The sequence below is a fragment of the Sander vitreus genome, chromosome 19 (genome assembly GCF_031162955.1).
Source record: "Sander vitreus isolate 19-12246 chromosome 19, sanVit1, whole genome shotgun sequence".
In the NCBI taxonomy this organism is placed as follows: Eukaryota; Metazoa; Chordata; class Actinopteri; order Perciformes; family Percidae; genus Sander; species Sander vitreus.
The window spans coordinates 666,820-686,925 of record NC_135873.1 but is presented as its reverse complement, the minus strand read 5'-3'; the positions used below and the strand labels follow the sequence as shown (position 1 = coordinate 686,925).

The following is a 20,106-nucleotide window of genomic DNA, read 5'->3' as shown; positions in this document are numbered from 1 at the left end:
TACTACATGACCTGTTTTAATAGTTCAAACTGAACTTTGAACCTGCTATCTGCTGTAGTTGGTAGTTGACAGTAAACCAACAGTGGTTGCTAGAGTCAAATTCTTGAATAAAAAATTGGTTGAAAAATAAAATATATGGAAATATTATCTATTACGTTTGTCTTTACAGTAGCTGACCTATAGGAAAAAAAGGATTTCCATGAGCTGACCATCTGACCACATATCAATCAATGAAGTCAAATGTATTTTTCAGGTCTACTGCAAATCATGCAGTTAACAAGACTTTCCACTAGATGGAGGTCTTGGCTGCAGTCTGAGCTGAGGCATACATACTATATCTACAGTATAACACAGAGATACCGTTCAGGACAATACGTCCTCATTAAACTTTATGCTCCAAGAAAGCGTTTTTTAAATCTCCATCTAAATAATCAGTGTGAATGTGAGAAAATAACAATTCTCAAGAGGTAGAGCCTATCGCAGGTTGACTAGATCACGATCAATGTGTGTGTGTGAGAGAAAGAGAGAGAGAGAGAGAGAGAGGGAGAGACAAAGAGGGGAGAGAGGGAGAGACAAAGAGGGGAGAGAGAGAGACAGAGGGAGGGAGGGAGAGACAGAGGGAGGGAGGGAGAGAGAGAGAGAGAGAGAGAGAGAGAGAGAGAGAGACAAAAAGAGTGTAAAAGCGGGTACAGAGAGTAATGGTGCTGGGGGAAAAGGTAAATGAGAGGAGAGAAAATATTTTAGCTTCATAGAATATAATCCAATAAAATGTCCTGATAGTGTTTGTAGGTGGTGACGCCTAAAAAAAGTCAGCTCGTCACAAAAGTCATTCATAATGAATACATTTTCTGTTGACCAGTTATAAGCTCTAAAAGGAGGTTCTCTCGGGCCACCTGTTGAGGTTGTACTTTTTGTTCTTGTTTTAAACTGAGAGCAACTCTGTCTGTCAGAAACCTCCAACCTGCTGTTTCCTCACCAGAAGAGAAACAGGCAGGAAGAGGAGGGTCTGACTTGCATGATATTTATAATTCAGTGTGACTGACTGAACATCAGACTGCAACAGCAAGACAACATGGAGGTTACATCTCTCTGCATCAGACTGTGTGAGTACTGAGACTGTGTAATGTCCACAGAAATATATTGAGAAAAAAATTGTAAAATATGTTCAGCTGTATAGTTTCTTTAGGGGAAATTGATGTGAATGATCCAAAATACAGTGCTATATTTTGAATTTAAGATGGCAGATTTAAGCACAGGTAATTTAAGATTTGTAATCAGCTCACTGATAATAAGCAAATATTACATTTACATGTATTACTTGTGTTATATATGTTAAACTAATACAGTAACAGCTCTCTGGTCTCTGCAGTGATGACTGTGCTGTGTCTGCTGGTCGCACAAGTTGACTTCAGTTATTCTCAAAAAGCTGGTAAGTAGCAGTTTATTTATCAAACGTTAATATGTGTATTTGCTGTAGTTTTAACAACATCCCAAATAGGCTTTAAATATCTCATATTCTGTATCCCAAGTGATAATACCTTAAAGCTATTATGCATTCAAATAACATACCGTAATAAACTAGTACAAATGTTGTAGAGGACACATTTCATTGAAAAATGTTTGCTTTAATAATCTCATTCTTTGTGTCTCTCTCTTAGATGCATCTTTTCCTCAGGTTTTTCCAAACAGACAGCAGCACTTTGAATATGAGTCCATAGTTGTCAGCTGTGAGGGACTGGAGGGACTGACTGGATGGAGAGTGATGAGGAAGATTAAAGGAGTTATTACAACATGTTCTTCTACCTGGTCGACATCGACAGAACACTGCAAAATTAATAATGCCTTTCCAGCGTCTGACAGTGGAGAATACTGGTGTGAAATGGGAGTACCGAAAAGCAACACTGTCAACATCACAGTCACTGGTATGCAAATACTAAGCAGTAGTAAATACTAAGTACGCAAAGTCATCGCATTTTAGTCCGTGCACATCTCAGTTCTTTGTTCAATATATATTTTAAAGTAGTAATAACTGGGAAAAATCTGCTATATTGGACAGCTTTATTCCATGCATAGGCTTTCAAACTGTGTAATTAACATATTTTTTCAAACATGTTGTTTAGATGGCTCTCTGATCCTGGAGAGTCCTGTCTTTCCTGTGATGGAGGGGGAAGCTGTGACTCTGAGCTGCAGACAGAAGCAGACGTCCACCAATCTTACCACTCAATTCTTTAAAGATGGTCACTTCATGGAGAAGAGTTATACAGGAATCATGACCATCCATAATGTTTCCCAGTCTTTCGAAGGACTCTACAAGTGCAGCATCTCTGGAGCTGGAGAATCCCCAGAGAGCTGGCTGGCTGTCAGAGGTGAGACATGACAAAATAAATCCAAAAATGATGTGTACCTCGTGTCAAGTTTCATGTTTTAAAACTTGATAGAAGTATTACAAATGACAACTTGTTACTGAGTTCAACCTGCTCTTTGACTGTTGAATGTTAATTAAGGAATGGACATAGACAATGTGTAGAATATTTTTAAGTATTACATTGATATCAACAAGCATGTTTTTCCACAGCATTAGGATCACAACCTTCCCCTCATCATGGCCCTCAGCTCTCGCTGCTGCTCTGCGTCGGTGTCGCTGTTTTCTTGGCGGCTTTGCTGCTGTTGGTGGGATTACTGCAACGTAAGAAACATCAAACAATCACCAGAGGTACGGAGGATAAAAATCAGGCTGCCTTCTCTCCTAAAATTACGTTCCTATTCACTTAAACGTTTTCAAAGTTTCCGTAGACGCCAGGGTCATGGATTGGTCACATAAACACAGGACTAGGTCACGTGTAAACCCAAAAGCCAACCCATGATTTTGTTCCCTATACGTAACCAAGTACATTGTTTTAATTCACCGCGATAACCACATGTTTGAAACTGAAACCGTTTCAGAACGTGAGCCTGTCACTGGTACAAAGTTTAGTTGTATGGGAACACATTTTTTTAAGAGACAGGGTTGAAATAATGATAATGCAAAGTGTGCTAAAAGTGCTTTTTCCATTCAAACAGATACCCTAATGTCTCCTTCGTCCTTCCAGCCTTTACCATCGCTACGAACAGGTGAGGAACCAACCTCCTTTTAACATAACTATATAAATGTGTATTTTGTCATTATGGAAATTATCCCAGGAATGAAGGTGGGCTGAGATATTAACCCTACGTTTATATAAAAGAAATGTAATGCACAACACAAGTTGTAGTCATTTTGATTGTCCATTTTGAAGAAGGCATGAAGGCAGAAACGTCATTTGAATAAAAGGGAAATGCATACAGAGCCAGAGTATGCAACACTTTTTTCTACTTTCACATCTTTTTTTTGTCCTAACTACTAAAAATATTTAAAGGGATATATTTATAGAATATGTAGATAAGCTATCTGTGTACCAGTTTTCAGTAAAATGTAATAATTGTCTGCTTATATACCTAACTGCTACGTTATCATGTTTCAGTGTCTGAAGAGGCCAATGTAGCTGCAACATATGCTGTCGTCACAAAACCCAGAAGGGAGAGAGGTAATTAACTTGACACTGAGAAACACAGAATGCAACATGTTAACCCTTTAAAAGAAATCTTAGAAAATGTAATTATCTTATTATATTAGTATTAAAGTGAACCTTCCTTTAGACTAAAGTTTACATCAGTGCTTGTGAACAGGCATTACTTTTGTGTCACAACCAGAAATCTTGAGAACCACTGAATTACTAATCGGTCATTTATAGTATATTTTTAAAGTTTATTCATGTTTAAACTGTATAAGACTGTGTCTGTTTCTCGAGCTTTTGGCCCTAGTGATGGTGAGAGCTTCTTATTTTAGCATCTCAGACTGAAACTACACGAGAAACCCACAGCCAGAAACAGGTAGATTGGCCCCTCAGCTCACTGTGTAGCAGCTCTGGTGATTGCTTCACGGTCATATGTATATATATATATGGTCGCGAGTCAAGAAACCACCATGGAAACACTACATGACAATGCAGATTTATTTTGATCAGGACGCCAGGTACTTAAAGCCACCTCACAGCCCCATGAGTTATGTGGGTAGTGAAGAGGTGGCCAGTATATGTAAATACACAATGGGGCCAGTAATGATATGACGCATGTACATGTGTAAATGTGGACCCGTGTTTTTTTCTCCCTGATACATTTATTATTTTATTTTTTTTTAAATCTAAGCTGTCACTCAAATATGCACGTCTAATGACAGGATATTGCAGATGTTGACTTGTTTTGTCAAGCTCAAATGACCAAAGAAGTATTTCATTCTAATAATGTTAAGTAAAGGGTCAAACAGTATCAGTTTTATTACCTCATTTAGCTGTATCAAGGCAGTCATGGAGTATATTTTGTGCTTGTTCAACACAGATATTAAGTTGGGTAATAGTAGTTTGAGGTGCTTGTACTTTACTTGTACTAGTCTTTTCTTTCCATGCCAGTTTTTACTTCTACTCCACTACATTTCAGAGAGAAATATATTGTACTTTTTACTCCACTACATTAATCTGACAGTTTTAGTTACTAGTTACCTGACAGATTAAGATTTTTGTTCACAAAACACATGTAGTTTATAAAATCTGATGTTTTATTCTAAAATGAAACTAGCTAACAAAATAATGGCCAGCTGAACTGATTAGACCATTAAACAAAACTGTTTGGATCCTAAAATAGGGGGATTTTTCTGCATTGAGTACTTTTACTTGTAATACTTTAAGTACATTCCCTGATGATACTGACATACTTTTACTTAAAGGTCCAATATGTAATATATTTACTGTAATAAATCCAAAAATGACCTCAATGCGTTATCAGATATTAAGGAAACATGCTAAGATGAAAAACTATCTTTTCTGACAACAATGCTATTGCCAGTATTTTCTCATTTTGAGATTTCCGTTCCGTGATGGAATGTCTGTTTGTGTTTTGGCCTGTGTGTTGGTATCAACTGCCCAGTTTGACAGCCAGTCTGGGTTGCCAGATATACCTGTAAAAACGTAAACCCAGCGTGCTACAGCTGTAACGTTAGTATAGCCATGGAAGCACCAAACAAACAAACGGAGAGAGAGACTACCGACCTAAATAAATCCAGCATGTTCCTAACATGACACAGCCAGTAAAGTGATCCCAACTGGTCCTGGCTAACACTGCCTAACTGCTAACGTTACCGGAGGACTAGGCAAGGGGGCCACGTGTAGCCTGTTCAGCAGCCCTAACCCGTTATTTTAAGCCAAGAAAGGGGGGCTGTGAATTGGGAAGAGAAGACCGGGAGTTTGCAATGTGTTCAGCAATTGTTGCCATAGTTCTAAGCCAATAAAGTGTGTTTAGTCAGGTGGCGAGGACGGCAAGATAGCTAACGTTAGTGTTATTTTTGGCGTTTCCCACCATGAATCTAAGCCAAGGAAGTGTGTCTGTCAGTTAGGTGGAGAGGATGGCAAAGTTGTTGTGTTTTTAGCAGTTCCTAGAGTAATTCTAAGCCGAAAAGGTGCGTCTGTCAGTTGGGTACAGAGCTCAGAGTGACCACGGGCTTTTACGACTGTCAATATAGCCACGTTAACGTTAGCTACTCCGATGTGCTGTTAAGTAATGTCTGGCTATGTGAGACAATCGTCTAGCAACATTGTTGTGAATGCTGCGGTCTCAGCCTGGCAACCAACGTGAACTTCGAGTCTGGGGAGGGGGAGGGGTCGAGGGAGACGACTCTCTCCAGTATTTTGAATTTGTACTGCAGTAACTATTTTAAACACTAGCTATCAGTATTACATATTGCACCTTTAAGTAACATTTTCAATGCAATTTTTACAGTGTGGTATTAGTAATTTTACTTAAGTAAAGGATCTGGATACTTCTTCCACCATTGGTTGGGTATCATCTGCATAATAATGATTTTAAAACACAAGCGAAGCCATGTATGTTTTGTCAAAGTAGTTTATAGAAAATGCAATGGGCCAATAAGTGAGCCTTGTCCTACTACACATTTAGGAGGCAGGCCCAGCCATGATAACAGATGGTTATTCCGGCCTATGGATGTGTGTATTAATAAAAAACATTGTTCAATAGTGCACTTACGTATGTCTCAGGATGCCTAAAATGTTCTATCTGTCAGATGATGACTTTACCCCTCTTTACTACACCATAAAGTGAGGACAGCTTGACACCAGGCCACCATGAATAGGTAATACAACTGAAATGGAATGTGATTTGTGTTTTGACTCTTGCTTTGCTGGAAACATTTGACTAAAATGTGTTTTTATTGGAGAGTAGGAGGCTAAACATCCTGATAGCTATATTCTCTGTCTCTTGTGTGTCTTGCAGGATACTGAGAGCAGAGTCTGAAGAATGAAGGCGTGGCTTTTCAAAGCTCTGTGTGTGTGCAGGTCATACAACCACACAGAGCTGTTACATTAATGCAAGAGTCTTTAATGAGTACAGATGTTTTTGTAATATTACAAACAGAATATGTTACATTTTTAATCACCGCTGTTTTAATTTCGAATGCATTCAAGAACATAATTTTAGGAGTTATGTATGTCCATGACAAAAGATAATGACATATTTTTATTCTTAAAAGAAATACATAGAGAAACAATTAAATATGTTGCAGGTTATATATATTTGTAAAGAGAGTAAATCGGTTGATTCTGATTAAATGACGATGTGTGGCTTGTTATAAAGTAGAAATGACCTACAAAGACTTTTTTCAACATCATCGGAGAGCTTTAGCTTACTCACAGCATCAATGTCTATTTTAAAGGCATCAGTGTGCAACAGTTAAACCACATTGTTCTACCTGTTCTGTTTGTTCAGACATGTAAAACTCTGATTACAAGAACAGAGCAGCTGCAGATTGTAATACACTGTGGTCAACTGCTAACATAATAACATCTGTTCGGGGTGCCTGGGTAGCTCACCTGTTAGAGCGTGCGCTCATGTACAGAGGCTCAGTCCTCGACACAGCTCGATTCCGACCTGCAGCCCTTTGCTGCATGTCATTCCCCCACTCCCTCCCCTTTCATGTCTAAGCTATCCTGTCACAAATAAAGGCTTAAAATGAAACAAAATATATTTGACCAGAAAGGTATGTTGACATTCACACCGAGAAGTGATACAATTACTTTCAATGCATGATCTAAATTGTTATTGGCAGTTTTAGACATCAGGACATTACCTTTAGGAATGAATACAATTACATTAGACAATTTGATCATAAATCAATTAAAGGTGTCCAATTGTACAAAATAAAAAGAAGAATAAGCATGCATACTAACAGCCACCAGATGTGTTCTGTTAAAATGAAAACCGTAAAGATTAGAGTAGATTTATACATTATTTTGACCTTAATTGTGTGTCCCTGATTTGGTTGATGCTGGGCATAGTTTTCTCAAATCAAATGTTGAATATAATGTCCTGATAGTCAATTTGGCTTTATTTATATAGCCCAATATCACAAATCACACATTTGCCTCAGGGGGCTTCAGTAAGTAGCTGATAGTAGGTCTGTATTAAATAAAGCTAAAAAAAGAGCTTGTAGGACAACTATGGCAAACATGGGTAAAGACAGTATGGTATATTTATAAAGACAGTAAACATTGTATTGATTCAGAATTAATAACAATATATGAACTATGTCAAAAAATAGCAAATGTTGCATTGTTTTGTTTTTGTTCTTTAGATATTACCTCACAGATCACATTTGTACCTTTCAAATACCTAAACATTCAAATATATGAAATCAGACTGACTGTTCATAGCTCTATGCTGTCCCCAAATGGATCACCTTCGCTAGTGGCAATGTATAGATAGTCCTCATCAAATATTCTTTCATAACAGGGATTCAATAGAGTCTCATGACCATTTGTAAAAAATCTAATCAAATCCAAACAATCCTTAGAAAATGCTGGGTTAGGAGTCAATTGAATGTCCATATCAGTATTAAAAATAATAAAATAAAATATATGCAATAGAGGAAAACAGTACAGAGACAATCATGGCAGTTCACAAAACCACAGTGATTTAAACACAGACATTTGTTCCAATGTTTCCAAAAACAAAAGGAATACCTTGTGTCACCCAAGTTAAGGCCATTATGATTGCATTTACGTTTTGAATTAATTGATCAACATACACATACATAGAATCCCTCAACATAGCCCCACCTGCCCACATCACCCTCTGTGGCTCCACAATTAACATTGTGGAGTCTTTCCACTTCCTGGGAACTATCATCTCCCAAGATCTCAAGTGGGAGCTGAACATCAGCTCCCTCGTCAAGAAAGCACAACAGAGGATGTACTTCCTGCGGCAGCTGAAGAAATTCAACCTGCCAAAGACAATGATGGTGCACTTCTACACAGCCATCATCGAGTCCATCCTCACATCCTCCATCACCATATGGTACGCTGCTGCCACTGCCGAGGACAAGGGCAGACTGTTCTCACATCCTCCATCACCATCTGGTACGCTGCTAGCACAGCCAAGGACAAGGGCCAACTGCAGCGTGTCATTCGGTCAGCTGAGAAGGTGATTGGCTGCAATCTGCCGCCGCTCCAGGACCTTTACGCCTCCAGGACTCTGAAGCGTGCTGGAAAGATTGTGGCTGACCCCTCCCACCCCGGACACAAACTCTTTGAGACACTCCCCTCTGGCAGGAGGCTGAGGTCCATCAGGACCAAAACCTCACGTCACAAGGACAGTTTTTTCCCCTCCGCCACTAGCCTTATCAACAAGGAAAACCACCCTGACTCTCTCCACACCCCCCCTCTGGCTCTCCATGCCACTGTACTTAATCTGCTCTTTTTATCTTAACTATTACTCTCTTATTTTTAATACATTCTGTGTATGTATATATATATATATATATATATATATATATATATATATATATATATATATATATATATATATATATACACACATATATTTATACTTATATTGTTTGTTCTGTTTAACCTGCTTGTTTAACTTATTTTAGAGAATGTGTGACATGCACCTACATGAACCTACCTCTAGGTTAGAGTAAGGGTAAGGGTAAGATTGTGGTCACGTTTAAAAGAAAACCAGCATTGACTGCTGGTAGAAGATGTGAAACAAACAGTGGCCTCCTAACAGTGGCCTCCTATGTTTGTGAAGCTTTGTGGCTCTACAATAACATCACACTATTTTCCCATTAGTCCTGACAGTCAAAAGTCGACCAGTGCTGTCCTCCTTCTGACGACGACAGCCTCTGTTCTGTTGAATAAATGGTAATCAGTCTTGTGTCTATCATGTACTGTCAATGTTTTATAATCTGTGTTATCATATGTAAGTCTTTTGTCGTTGGCACCACCCGCTGATATTTAACTCAACCTCTGAGGTTATTTCTACCACGACAGCAGCTCTGTGTCAAGAACGAGGTTTTCAATCTCAAGCACGTAATAAGTGTGGCATCAACAGCAGAAATACAGTATATTGATATAACCTTTAAGAGACGATACCTGTCAAGTATGTTTCATGATTGGTTGACAGTAGTTCTTTGCCTCTTTGGGAACCATTACCACCATGGAACGCACAAACGTAGGGATTACTATCCCATGTTTATATATTCCCACTTGCCAACAAATTGGCCACTGGCCAACAAAATGTCATGTGTAGTTTAGAATACCATTACTTAATTTAACCGATTTTGGTCTTATTTCTCTGTTTCAACCATCATGAAATATAGTTTATGGGTCTGAGAATAAAGGACCTTCTCATTTGCAAGTCTTTGTTCTTTGGTTCCTCCCACTGATATTCATCTTAACCACAGGTTATTTCTACCACGACAGCAGCTCTGTCTCTGAGACAAGGTTTTCAATCTAAAACACAGAATTATTATTGGCGCACACGCTCAGAGAGTTGGTAAGTAGCTTTGTTTGTTAGTTTATAAAAGCAACAAAAAAGTATTGAGTCATTACTTTAAGGAACTTTCTCAACATCATCTCTTTTCCTCTGTGTGATTTTCTGTGTCAGATGGAGCTTTTTCGATCATTCCAACCAGATTGCAACTCTTTGAATACGAGTCTGTCTCTTTTAAATGTGTGGGCTTCAATGGTTTAACTGGATGGAACGTTTTGAGGGAGATCAAAACAGAAATTTCGACTTGCGGTTTCTCAAAGTGGGGGGGTGTTGAACGAGTCGTCCTGTTAGCCAAACTTTCCAACTGGAATACAGAATTATAACTGCTGTAGACACAGAAGCAGCATAAAGTGCATGCAGCCAATCTGCAGGAGAAACAATGTATTTCATTCTCATCTTAAAATAAAAGACATACTGAGTCACCGCTGTTTGTCATGACATCACAGTAGATACTTTCTGTTGGCTCTATAGCAGTTCCTCCAGAGACTTGTCCGTCCTCCGATGATGCGTTCCTCATCTTAAGAACCGTTCTCCCCCTGGTGATGATGGCTCCTCTGCTGCTGCTGCTGGGACTACTGCACTGTGGGAGACTCTGAGGTAAACAACAATAAGTCATGTCCATTCAGGTGTGAATAAATAGTGTTGTAGTTTTTAGAGTATACTACTGGTAAGAATGAGGGTAAAAGAAAGTTGGGGCACAGGCCAAGGGCCCAAAGGGTCAGGGGTCCTGACTCATAAAATGTTGCTAAGAAACACAAACCGATCACACAAAGATGCTAAATGACTAAAAACATACACAAAAACAACTACAAACGCCAAATGCCTGAAAAGAGACACAAAAACGACCAAAAACACAAACACGCCGACTACAAATAGCCCAAAAACGACTATAAAGAGATTCAAAACAGCCAGAAAATGACAAAAAAAAGAGGTGCAAAATACATGCAAATCAACCACAAAAGGACCCAAATTGACAAAAAGTAGACTCATTCAAACTCTTTGAGTTTGGGTGTCTTGATCCTATGTAGACGGGGTGGGGGTCTGTTATATGTCTATGCCCAGGGGCCCAGTGCACCACCTGCTGGTGGATGTGTGTCATTTTTAGTGTCTTGGGAGTCTATACAGTACCACCCCTGAAATTCTCACTTGCAAAACTGAGAAAGGAAGAAAGTAAAGGGATGGAAAGTGCTGTCCTTTAAGTAGTTCACATCTCAGAAGTTTAGACAGGGACGGTGCACAATTGAACATTAACCTTGTATAAAAATGAGGAGATGCATCGTACCAGGTTTTAGCACAATTGCTGTTTTCTGCCCAAAGTCCCTGGGCAGGTAGATAGAAGGCTAAATGAATAACAGAATTCAATGCAAATGGAATACAGAACACCAGGTTTTACAATATAACAAACAATACTGTTCACATTTCCCACTCCACCTAATCACGATAATTCACAAATATCTAAAAGGTTGAAGCAATAACATTACAAGAGGCTCAGTCATTCCCACATCATATTCCTTTCAATGCATTATGCATCATCAATAACACAATTTAGAAGAGGAAAATACATTTTTAATTATAAAATGTTTAATAGAATGATGGTACTTGCATCTGCTGCTTTAAGACTTGTTTTTCATTGATTGATTGATTTATGAATTCATGTTTTTAAGGGGCTAGAAGCAGATGTGCTGTGACCGAATCGAGACGTGAGGATTCTCAGAAGTCAAATGAAGACGCTCTGCAAACGACAGTTTTATTTTGAGCCGTGTCTACATTTAATAATCCACTCTGACCATAACGCTGACAAACCCTGTGCAGACTGACCACATCATCTCTGCACCTCGATCAACACACCCTGTGGGGGAGTGGGAGTCTCACTTTCTGTTTGTATTTTATACAATCTAAAAAAAGGAAAAAAGTTGCTTAACAAACATGAAAAATGTTTTATTTGCATCAACACCATATTGTGATGTAATATTTGGATAGAAACGGGAAGTTGTTAAAGAGCATTTTAATGACAGTAAAAGGCCAGTAGCTATCAGCCACATGTATGTAAATATAATACTTTTTTAATAAAGCATACGCAATAAAATCTCTGTCTGTCCAAAATGTTTTTTAATACTTTGAATGATGTAATGCAGGGGGTAGTCGTAGGACCTGTGAATCATGTGTGTGTGTGTGTGTGTGTGTGTGTGTGTGTGTGTCCGTGTGCGTGTGCGTGTGCATGTGTGGAAGTGAAACATTGAAAAAAAGAATAGAGGAAATTGTGCTACTGATATGTTTTTCCAGTATGTCTACATGTATTTAAGGAAACACCTTTGTGATAAGTGCCACAATCTTGAAATCAGCCATTAATAAAAAATATAACAAGTAGCAGTTACACAACTTCCGTTATAGACAGATGTTCATGAATCTGCCTCACTACACTTCAAAATGAAAAATTAAACACAAAGCGTTCACGGAGCCAAGAGAAGCACAGGTTTTTCTTTTTCACAAGACAATGCTTACCCGTGTATTTCCTTTGAGAGACAATATCTGACAAGTACGTTCCATGACTGCGTGACAGTAGCTATTTGCCTCTTTGGGAACCATTACCACCACAGAAAGTGCAAACTTATCCCATTTACAGTATAATATGGCCACTTGCCAACAAAATGGCCACTTGCCAACAAATTGTCATTGGTAAAATCTAAAATACCATATTAATAGCATAATTATATGACCAGTTTTGTTTTGTCTGAATGAAGTTCTTTGGCTCCACCCACTGAGGTTATTTCTACCACGACAGCAGCTCTGTCCCTGAGACGAGGCTTTTGACCTAATGCACAGAATTAGTGTTGTGGCAACAGCATAAAATAAGACGCAAAGGAAGTGCCATTTCTCACCTGCTTTCAATACTTGCAGTGAGACAACATGGAGGTCACAGCTCTCCGCATCAGACTGTGTGAGTACTGACTATGTCTTCCTTTTACTAAAACAAAAATCATAAAGAAGCAGGTTGAAGTTAATAAGGCTGTTAAACTAATTCTGTGGACTGCTGCTGCAAAATGTTTACTTTTGACTTTGACCTTTCTGTTCCGTTTATGAGATTTAACGGACAATACGCTGAGCTTTAAGAGCAGCTGCAGTAGCTGTAGGACTCGATGAATGTATAGATGCTATAAACATGTCTCTGTGATGTTTGGCTCTTTTTCTTTGTCTCTCCAGTGGTCAATGTGTTGTTCCTGCTGTGTGCATTTAATCAGAAAGTCTGTAAGTACCGGTTGGTTGCTTATTATTATGAAGGAAGTAGGAACACATGTTCTCTTGTGATTTTGGTGAACTGACCCTTTTTTCCTTTGTGTCAGATTCAGTGTTTCTTCGAGTCGACCCAAACAGGCTGCAGTTCTTTGAATATGAGCCTGTAACTTTCCATTGTGAGGGGGTCAAAGGGGAAGTACTCACATGTAGAACTAATAGTAAGCAGGCATCCAAACTGCTTTCCTGTAACATTAAAAATATTTTTGTAGATGACAGTGGAGAGTACTGGTGTGAGGCTGAAGGGGGGGAGAGAAGCAACAGCGTCAACATCACTGTCACTGGTATGTTTGATTTAAGACAAGATTTTGTCAAATTCATCTAGACTTTAACATGATATAAATATCAAACACCTTGTGATCAGAGCATTCAGTGATGCTGGAGAGTCCTGCTCTTCCTGTGATGGAGGGAGAAGCTGTGACTCTGAGCTGCAGAAACAAGACGGCTTCTTTCAACCTCCAAACTGATTTCTATAAAAATGGCCGCCTCATCAGTAGCAGCTCAACAGGAGAGATGACCATCCACAGTGTTTCTAAGTCTGATGAAGGACTCTACAAGTGCAGCATCTCTGATGGTGGAGAATCACCAGAGAGCTGGCTGTCCGTCAGAGGTGAGATACAGCAATGTTTCAAAAATAACATTTATACATACATGTGAAACAAATGACTGCTATAGGCATATATATTTGAAGTTAGGTTTAATCATTCTCTGCCATTTTTCACTAAAGAGACTACTCCCAACTCCTCCGATTGTACCCCATGGATCGTTGTCACTGTTCTATTGATGCTTCTGCTGTTGGCGGTTGGACTACTTCACTTTGGAAAAGGTTATTTGTCAGTCAAAGTGTAGGGGGAACTTTGATGTGTTTAACCTTTGATTTTGTGTTGGTGCCATTTAAGTGTCTGTAGATTGCTCTCTTTTATATGCTAATGTAATTACTCTTTTGGACAAACTCAGTTCTGCTTCTGCAACAAATCCCATTCTGTGAAACAGAAGTGCCTTTCATGGTATCTCTGCAATGCATATCTCAACCAGCATTTTTTTTTAAGATTATTTTTTGGGGCTTTCATGGCCTTTAGTTTATAGGACAGCTTAGAGGCAGCAAAAGGGGAGACAGAGAGGGGAGGTTACATGCAACAAAGGGCCGTGGGTCAGACTGGAACCGGGGCCACTGTGTTTAGGACTGAGTCTTAGTATATGAGGCGCAGCCTCAACAGTTGAACTACCAGGGCTCCCCCCAAATTGTTTTGTTTCTTTTAACAAGCAAGTGAGGTGTTTACTGACTTGCAACTATTTGGTATTTTGGTAACATTTTGGCACAGAAGGGAGAGAGAGATGTGCAGTACGAGGATTGTTGCTGGTAACTGAGCCGTACAAACTAGAAAAACTGCTCCATAGCACTACCATAGGTCAAGGACTTCACAGGGAACTTGAAAACTTGAACATGGGTTTCTAATATTTGTTCTAATTCTGTGAACAGAAGGCTATTTTAACTCCTTTATAAATGGATCCACTCAATGTAATATTTGCAGTCACAAAATAAAGCACAGAAACAGGACAGATGCTAACACTGGGACATTTTTTCGTATTTGATCTTTATTTCCTGCTTTTCTATTGAAGCTGTTATTTTTCTTTCTTGTACTACAGTATTGCTCTACCTGTCCACACTGACCCCCAGATCAGGCTTACCTGAGGACCAAACAGGTGAGAACATCTATCAGTATACTGGTATATTTTCAGCTTTCTACCTAGGCATGTAAAAGATATTATATATATTATACGTTTTATATTATATTTATTAATTAGGATCTTTAAATATGAAACAATTTTAAAAAAACAGAACTACAAAGTGCTTTACACAAGGCAACAGTTGAAATTATCTAAAAATATCAAGTATAAAGCCTAAAGTCAAATATCCCAATCTGGCGTAATCCCTGTTGGTAATTGTTGAGTCATTTATGGTATACAAAAACAATTTATCTAATAGGCAACATTAGTTTCCTATTTATATTGTTGTTGTTTTTTAGTCTCTGTAGAAACCAGTGCAGCTGATGCAAACAAAGTGACGTATGCTGTTGTAACAAAAAACAGGAGGAAGAAAGGTAAAGTACTTCACTTGACATTGTTATTTTTGTCTAAATTTTACTCTACATTATAACCTCATGTCAACACAGACCACAGCAATCATGTTATTAACACAGCATCTAAATTGTGTATTTAATTGGGTAAAACAGCTTAAACTTTAGAATGTATCATTTGGTTTAGAAATTTACAGCCATGCACATTACTGCAAACAACAGTTTTAGTGCAAGAAATGACTATAGTTTTACAAGCAGAAAATGTGTAGGTGCTGGTGATAATTTGAGCTTGCTAGACTCAAACCACAGAAGAAACCCACAGAGAAAACAAGGTTGAAAGGCCCCTCAGTGTATGTAGTATAAAGGTTATGGGTTTGCTTTATACTAAACAAAAGAGTTAGCTACCTACATACCTAATAACCTAATAACTTGAGAGATGCATTCAATTTGAAGTTAAAGTTTCTGTTTGATTCCACCTTTAATATTGAGCTTTAAGAGAAATACTTATTTTCCTTGCACACCAATCTCACTTTTATTGCTTAAACTTGGGGATGTTTAGGGTTTGAAAATGTTGTCATTATATTTCATAAGCCCACCAATCAAAGCCATTGTGCAACCATAAGTGTGTAATATCACAAACGCAAATAACAAAGTCAGAACATTACTTTATTAAGATCGGATTGGTGCCACTCAATGGATGGGAGCTTATTGATGAGAAATAAATAATAATTCAGAGTTTAACCAGCATATGTCCAGCAGAATTAACCTGCATGTTCAATCTCAGATAGGAATGCAGAAGCATACAGTAAAGTTCTAGCCCAATGTAACCCCTGTGTTTATGCAAAACAAAAACCCAAGTGAGCTTTAAAGGTTTTGGTAGGGGTATTTTGAACTTTAGAGGCTTGGCTAGCTTTTCCACCTGATTACAGACCTTATACTAAACTAACCACCTTCTGGCTCAGGGTCCTTACTTCACAGACATGTGTAAGGGTCTCTTGGCAAGAAAGATTCCCAAAAATGTCAAACTTCCCCCGATAAATACAATGAAAAGTATTCTAGTGAACAAACTGTAATTTCAGCTCAACCTTAAACACCATCGTTAATGTTGATATATCTACCTATCAGCTGACTACCCCTGTCTATTTCCGTCAGATGAGGATGAATTTGCGTCTAGACCTATTTACAACACCTTGGGCCTGGGTGACACTGAACACCTGGGTGAGACTCATTGTTATTAAAAAGCCATTTGAATGGTAAGTGATGTTGGGATTAACCAACATCAGAGACACCACCAATTTGGCAATAACGTAAGTGAAATTAGTGTTTTGGTGAATCTATATATGCACACTGACATAATTTCATCTATTTTCAAAGCAGATCATGCAGCAGGTATCAACCCATCATTTACAGAGAATGCTGTTTACTCTTCAATCCATTAGGTAAGACTGAGGGTAATACTGTTTTTTATGCCACATTCACGTCATATGGAATGGATTGTAGAGATTGGAAAGCTTTCTATATTTACAACTTGAGTCATAACTTAAGACGGTTATATGAACATTTTGTTGTATGAGGGTTTTAAAATTGTGAAATGTCATAACAGACTATATAAAAATTTGATTTTAATATAATAAATAGCAATTATTAGCTGACAATAGCCACTTCAGTGCAAAGATAAGCATCAAGTGGGATCAATGGGAGCTTTCAGAGTTTCTGAGACGTATTTATGACTCAAATGTCGATGTGAATGCTATTTAAGACAGAAACTCATATACTGTTATCATCAAACATATCATATTTGATCCTCTGGAGCACCACTTCCAACAGCATTTCTTCTTATACTTTGATTCTCATGCTTATCGAAAGACGACTAGTATTTAATATGAAAATGTTTCCCACCAATGTGCGAAGTGTCTCATAAAGTTAATATTTCTAGATGTCGAATGTTTGAAATAAGCTATATGGTAGAATGTGTTTCACCAAGTGGTTTTGAGATAATCAATTTCCTCAGTTACTTAACTCCGAAAGATTGTTTTGTTCCACATTTGTTTTATGATATTGTTAAGGCGGTTTAAAACTAAACAGTTCTGCACTGCATTTTATGTTTTTCACAAGCTTGACATTGACATACTTCCTCCTTATTTTATATTATTGACATTTGTTCTGTGCATCTTATGTGTCTTGCAGGTTGCTAAGTGAAGGAGGAGCTTTAGAAGACATGTTCAATCAATGTTCTTTGTCAGATGAAATTGTATGAGGTACAATTCCATAGAAATGTTGTCCCATTAGGTTTTTCATCCTGTGCATTATTAATCATAAAGCAGTTTCACACAATAGACCTAAATTAGCAATACCATATGAGTGAAAACAATCAAATGACACAGCCCCATACAAAATGGTACAGCTTGTTCAGTTAGATAGTACAATTGTCTACATGTATGAGATCAGTGATGTATTCGTACCTTTTTGAGCTGGATTGACATGGTTGTAAGTGCATGTGAAGTTCAAAGCATTTAAAAGGATGTTGCATGCAGCCTTCATCTGACAAAATAAAGAACCTGTCCATTAATAGAAAGTGTCAGTTAGCTATGGTCCAACAGCTAAACCAACTTGTTCCATCTCTGTTTTTTCACACATGTGAGAAGTCTGATTACAGGAACTGCTGCAGTTTTTAAATACACTCACTGTGGTCAACTGCTAAGTTAATGGTGTCGCGTCTCGTTTATCTGAAGCCATCTAAAGCAGACACACTGAGTTTGTGGTTAACACTTTGTCATGATCACAATGCTGTGGAAATAGTACGTGTCTCATGAACGTGTAAAGGTTTGTTGAGAAGATGTGGAATAAATAACTACTATCACAGTGTAGAGAGGTCATGCTCTACATGTCAACTTGTGTTTGTTCTCTGATACAAAACACATTTTCTCAGGGTCCTTTTCATTATGACCACCAGGCTGATAGATCTTGCTTTAACAGAGTCTGTTCTTGAGTGAATAAATTAGGGGGGTTAAGCAATGTCTGCCACGATTAAGAGCTTATGGATTTCCTGGTAATTTAACTGTTGATGCTTCCATCACATATTCCTAATAAATCATTACTAAAAGCATCAATATGTAATTTGATCGAAGACAAAGCTGCAGCTACAGCTGAAAAAGTTAAGAAGGAAACACTAACAAACTGATCAAATGTGAGAATCAGAGTTTGGGTGTTTCCCAGTCTCCCTGATGGGAAATGAAGACGTGAAGACAAACTAATTGTCTGTTATATATTAGTTAAGATTGAATTATTTGAGCCCTACTGTAGATGTGAAGCCATAAAGTCAGAAAGATTAGTGACATGGTTTGATTTGAGTAAAACCTTGATTCTACTGAGCAGATTCCTCTCAGCTTTCCTTCTCATGATGGCCTCTTATCCCACAAATGACAGATGTCAATATCTTCCGAAATGCTTAAAGGCAGGGTTGGTTGATGTTAAAAAGTGAGCAAAATGTTCGAGTAGCATCCCCTCAGAGCTCTGTCTTAACCCCTCCCTCTGCCCTCAGGGCTCCCCCCACAAACAGACATACATAAGACATTTTCAGAAGACTTGTCAAATTGTTTCCACCTCAAAGGACTAGAGGAAAGGATCAATTACAAATGCTACTAACAATAATCATAAAAATACGTGCTTTTAACAAATGTCCTGCTGCTGTGGCTGGACTAGTGTTTTTCTCTCTAACTCACAAACAGGTTCTTTGCTTAGAAAAACACCACGACACATGGATGAATTTTTCTGTTCTTAAAAAATAATTCCCAAAATTCCATCTCATCTCCCATTACATAAACTCCAAACTGCAGCTACAGAAGAAAAGCTAAGAAAGAGAAAAACTAAGAAACTGATCAAATGTTGGTCTCAAATATTTCAGTTGAGCAGGATCCCAAGATTGTGAACACAGACTAAAACTGTTGTGTGAATGCTTGTTTCTTTCATCTATGTGCAGTCTTGTCCATCGCTGCCTTTTAAAATCCTCCAAAACGACATTCAATTGTTATCCAGCTTTTTTTTTATTTATCCTGAGGCCGAACATTCTTTTATTTGTAACAATTTGTTTTATGACTTGTTAAACATTTTCTATCATTATGCAACACATGTTCATGCTGTGTGTTTTCTTTATAGTAGAGACGTTGTGATGGTTGGGGTCGGCTGGCTGTGAGTCTGTTTTCTAGTTTCCTAGTGCCTATTTCATTTCCACTGTCGGTTATTCTCTGTTTGCCTTGCCTCTCTCTGTGTCCCCTGTGTTTTCCCCTCTTTCTGCCTGCTCCTGCCAGCTGACTACACACACCTGCTCGTCATTCCACCATCACCTCTCCCGCCGTACACACCTGCCAGCCATCTACGATCAAGCCCAGTATATGAACCCCGGATCCACGCATCATCTTCGCTTGATCGTTGCTTCATTCGTTCTGGTGACACGCAATACAAGCTTTCTGAAAATTCCTGTACTTACCTGTCATTGTCCGTTCTGTCTCCCACACAACAGACGTATTGTAAGATACAAGATATCGGTATCCCACATACCGAACATGCACAGTGGTTTAAGATAGATAGATACATCTTTTATTGTCATTGCATATTAAATACAATATTGGGCAGGGTTTCCAATAAATAAGATGACACACACACACACACACACACATGTTGATGATGATGTTGTGTTCAAGGTTTTACTGATCATGAGTCATGACCAGTAATTCTAGATCATCAGATTCTGATGTGTCAGATGTACTTATAGTGTCAAATCATAGCAGAAGTTATCTCAGGGCACTTTACAGAGTATATATAT

The 20,106-nt window shown here is 38.3% G+C and overlaps 2 protein-coding genes across 18 annotated transcripts; both read left to right on the top strand.

The window, feature by feature from the left end:
- The first annotated feature begins 946 nt into the window (after window positions 1-946).
- Window positions 947-12,005, top strand: LOC144534202 (low affinity immunoglobulin gamma Fc region receptor III-A-like). Of its 9 annotated transcripts, none has more exons than XM_078275987.1 (9): window positions 949-1,103; window positions 1,370-1,429; window positions 1,659-1,922; window positions 2,121-2,366; window positions 2,576-2,713; window positions 3,061-3,111; window positions 3,501-3,563; window positions 10,387-10,541; window positions 11,580-12,005. In XM_078275987.1, the coding sequence occupies exons 1-8, from the start codon at window positions 1,073-1,075 to the stop codon at window positions 10,509-10,511; spliced, it is 978 nt and encodes a 325-aa protein (XP_078132113.1). In that variant the 5' UTR covers window positions 949-1,072; the 3' UTR covers window positions 10,512-10,541; window positions 11,580-12,005. The 9 variants fall into 9 exon arrangements, with proteins under 9 accessions (XP_078132119.1, XP_078132113.1, XP_078132112.1 ...); XM_078275986.1 differs by having other exon boundaries at window positions 951-1,103; window positions 10,387-10,512; XM_078275988.1 differs by having other exon boundaries at window positions 951-1,103; window positions 1,353-1,429; window positions 10,387-10,512.
- Window positions 12,006-12,722: 717 nt separating this feature from the next.
- Window positions 12,723-19,408, top strand: LOC144534204 (Fc receptor-like protein 5). 9 transcript variants are annotated; one of them, XM_078276000.1, is made up of 11 exons: window positions 12,723-12,853; window positions 13,117-13,161; window positions 13,257-13,325; window positions 13,419-13,490; window positions 13,571-13,816; window positions 13,934-14,032; window positions 14,854-14,910; window positions 15,234-15,308; window positions 16,437-16,502; window positions 16,659-16,723; window positions 17,472-19,408. In XM_078276000.1, the coding sequence occupies exons 1-10, from the start codon at window positions 12,823-12,825 to the stop codon at window positions 16,721-16,723; spliced, it is 825 nt and encodes a 274-aa protein (XP_078132126.1). In that variant the 5' UTR covers window positions 12,723-12,822; the 3' UTR covers window positions 17,472-19,408. The 9 variants fall into 9 exon arrangements, with proteins under 9 accessions (XP_078132126.1, XP_078132128.1, XP_078132123.1 ...); XM_078276002.1 differs by lacking the exon at window positions 13,257-13,325; XM_078275997.1 differs by having other exon boundaries at window positions 13,257-13,490; window positions 16,662-16,723.
- Window positions 19,409-20,106: the final 698 nt, after the last annotated feature.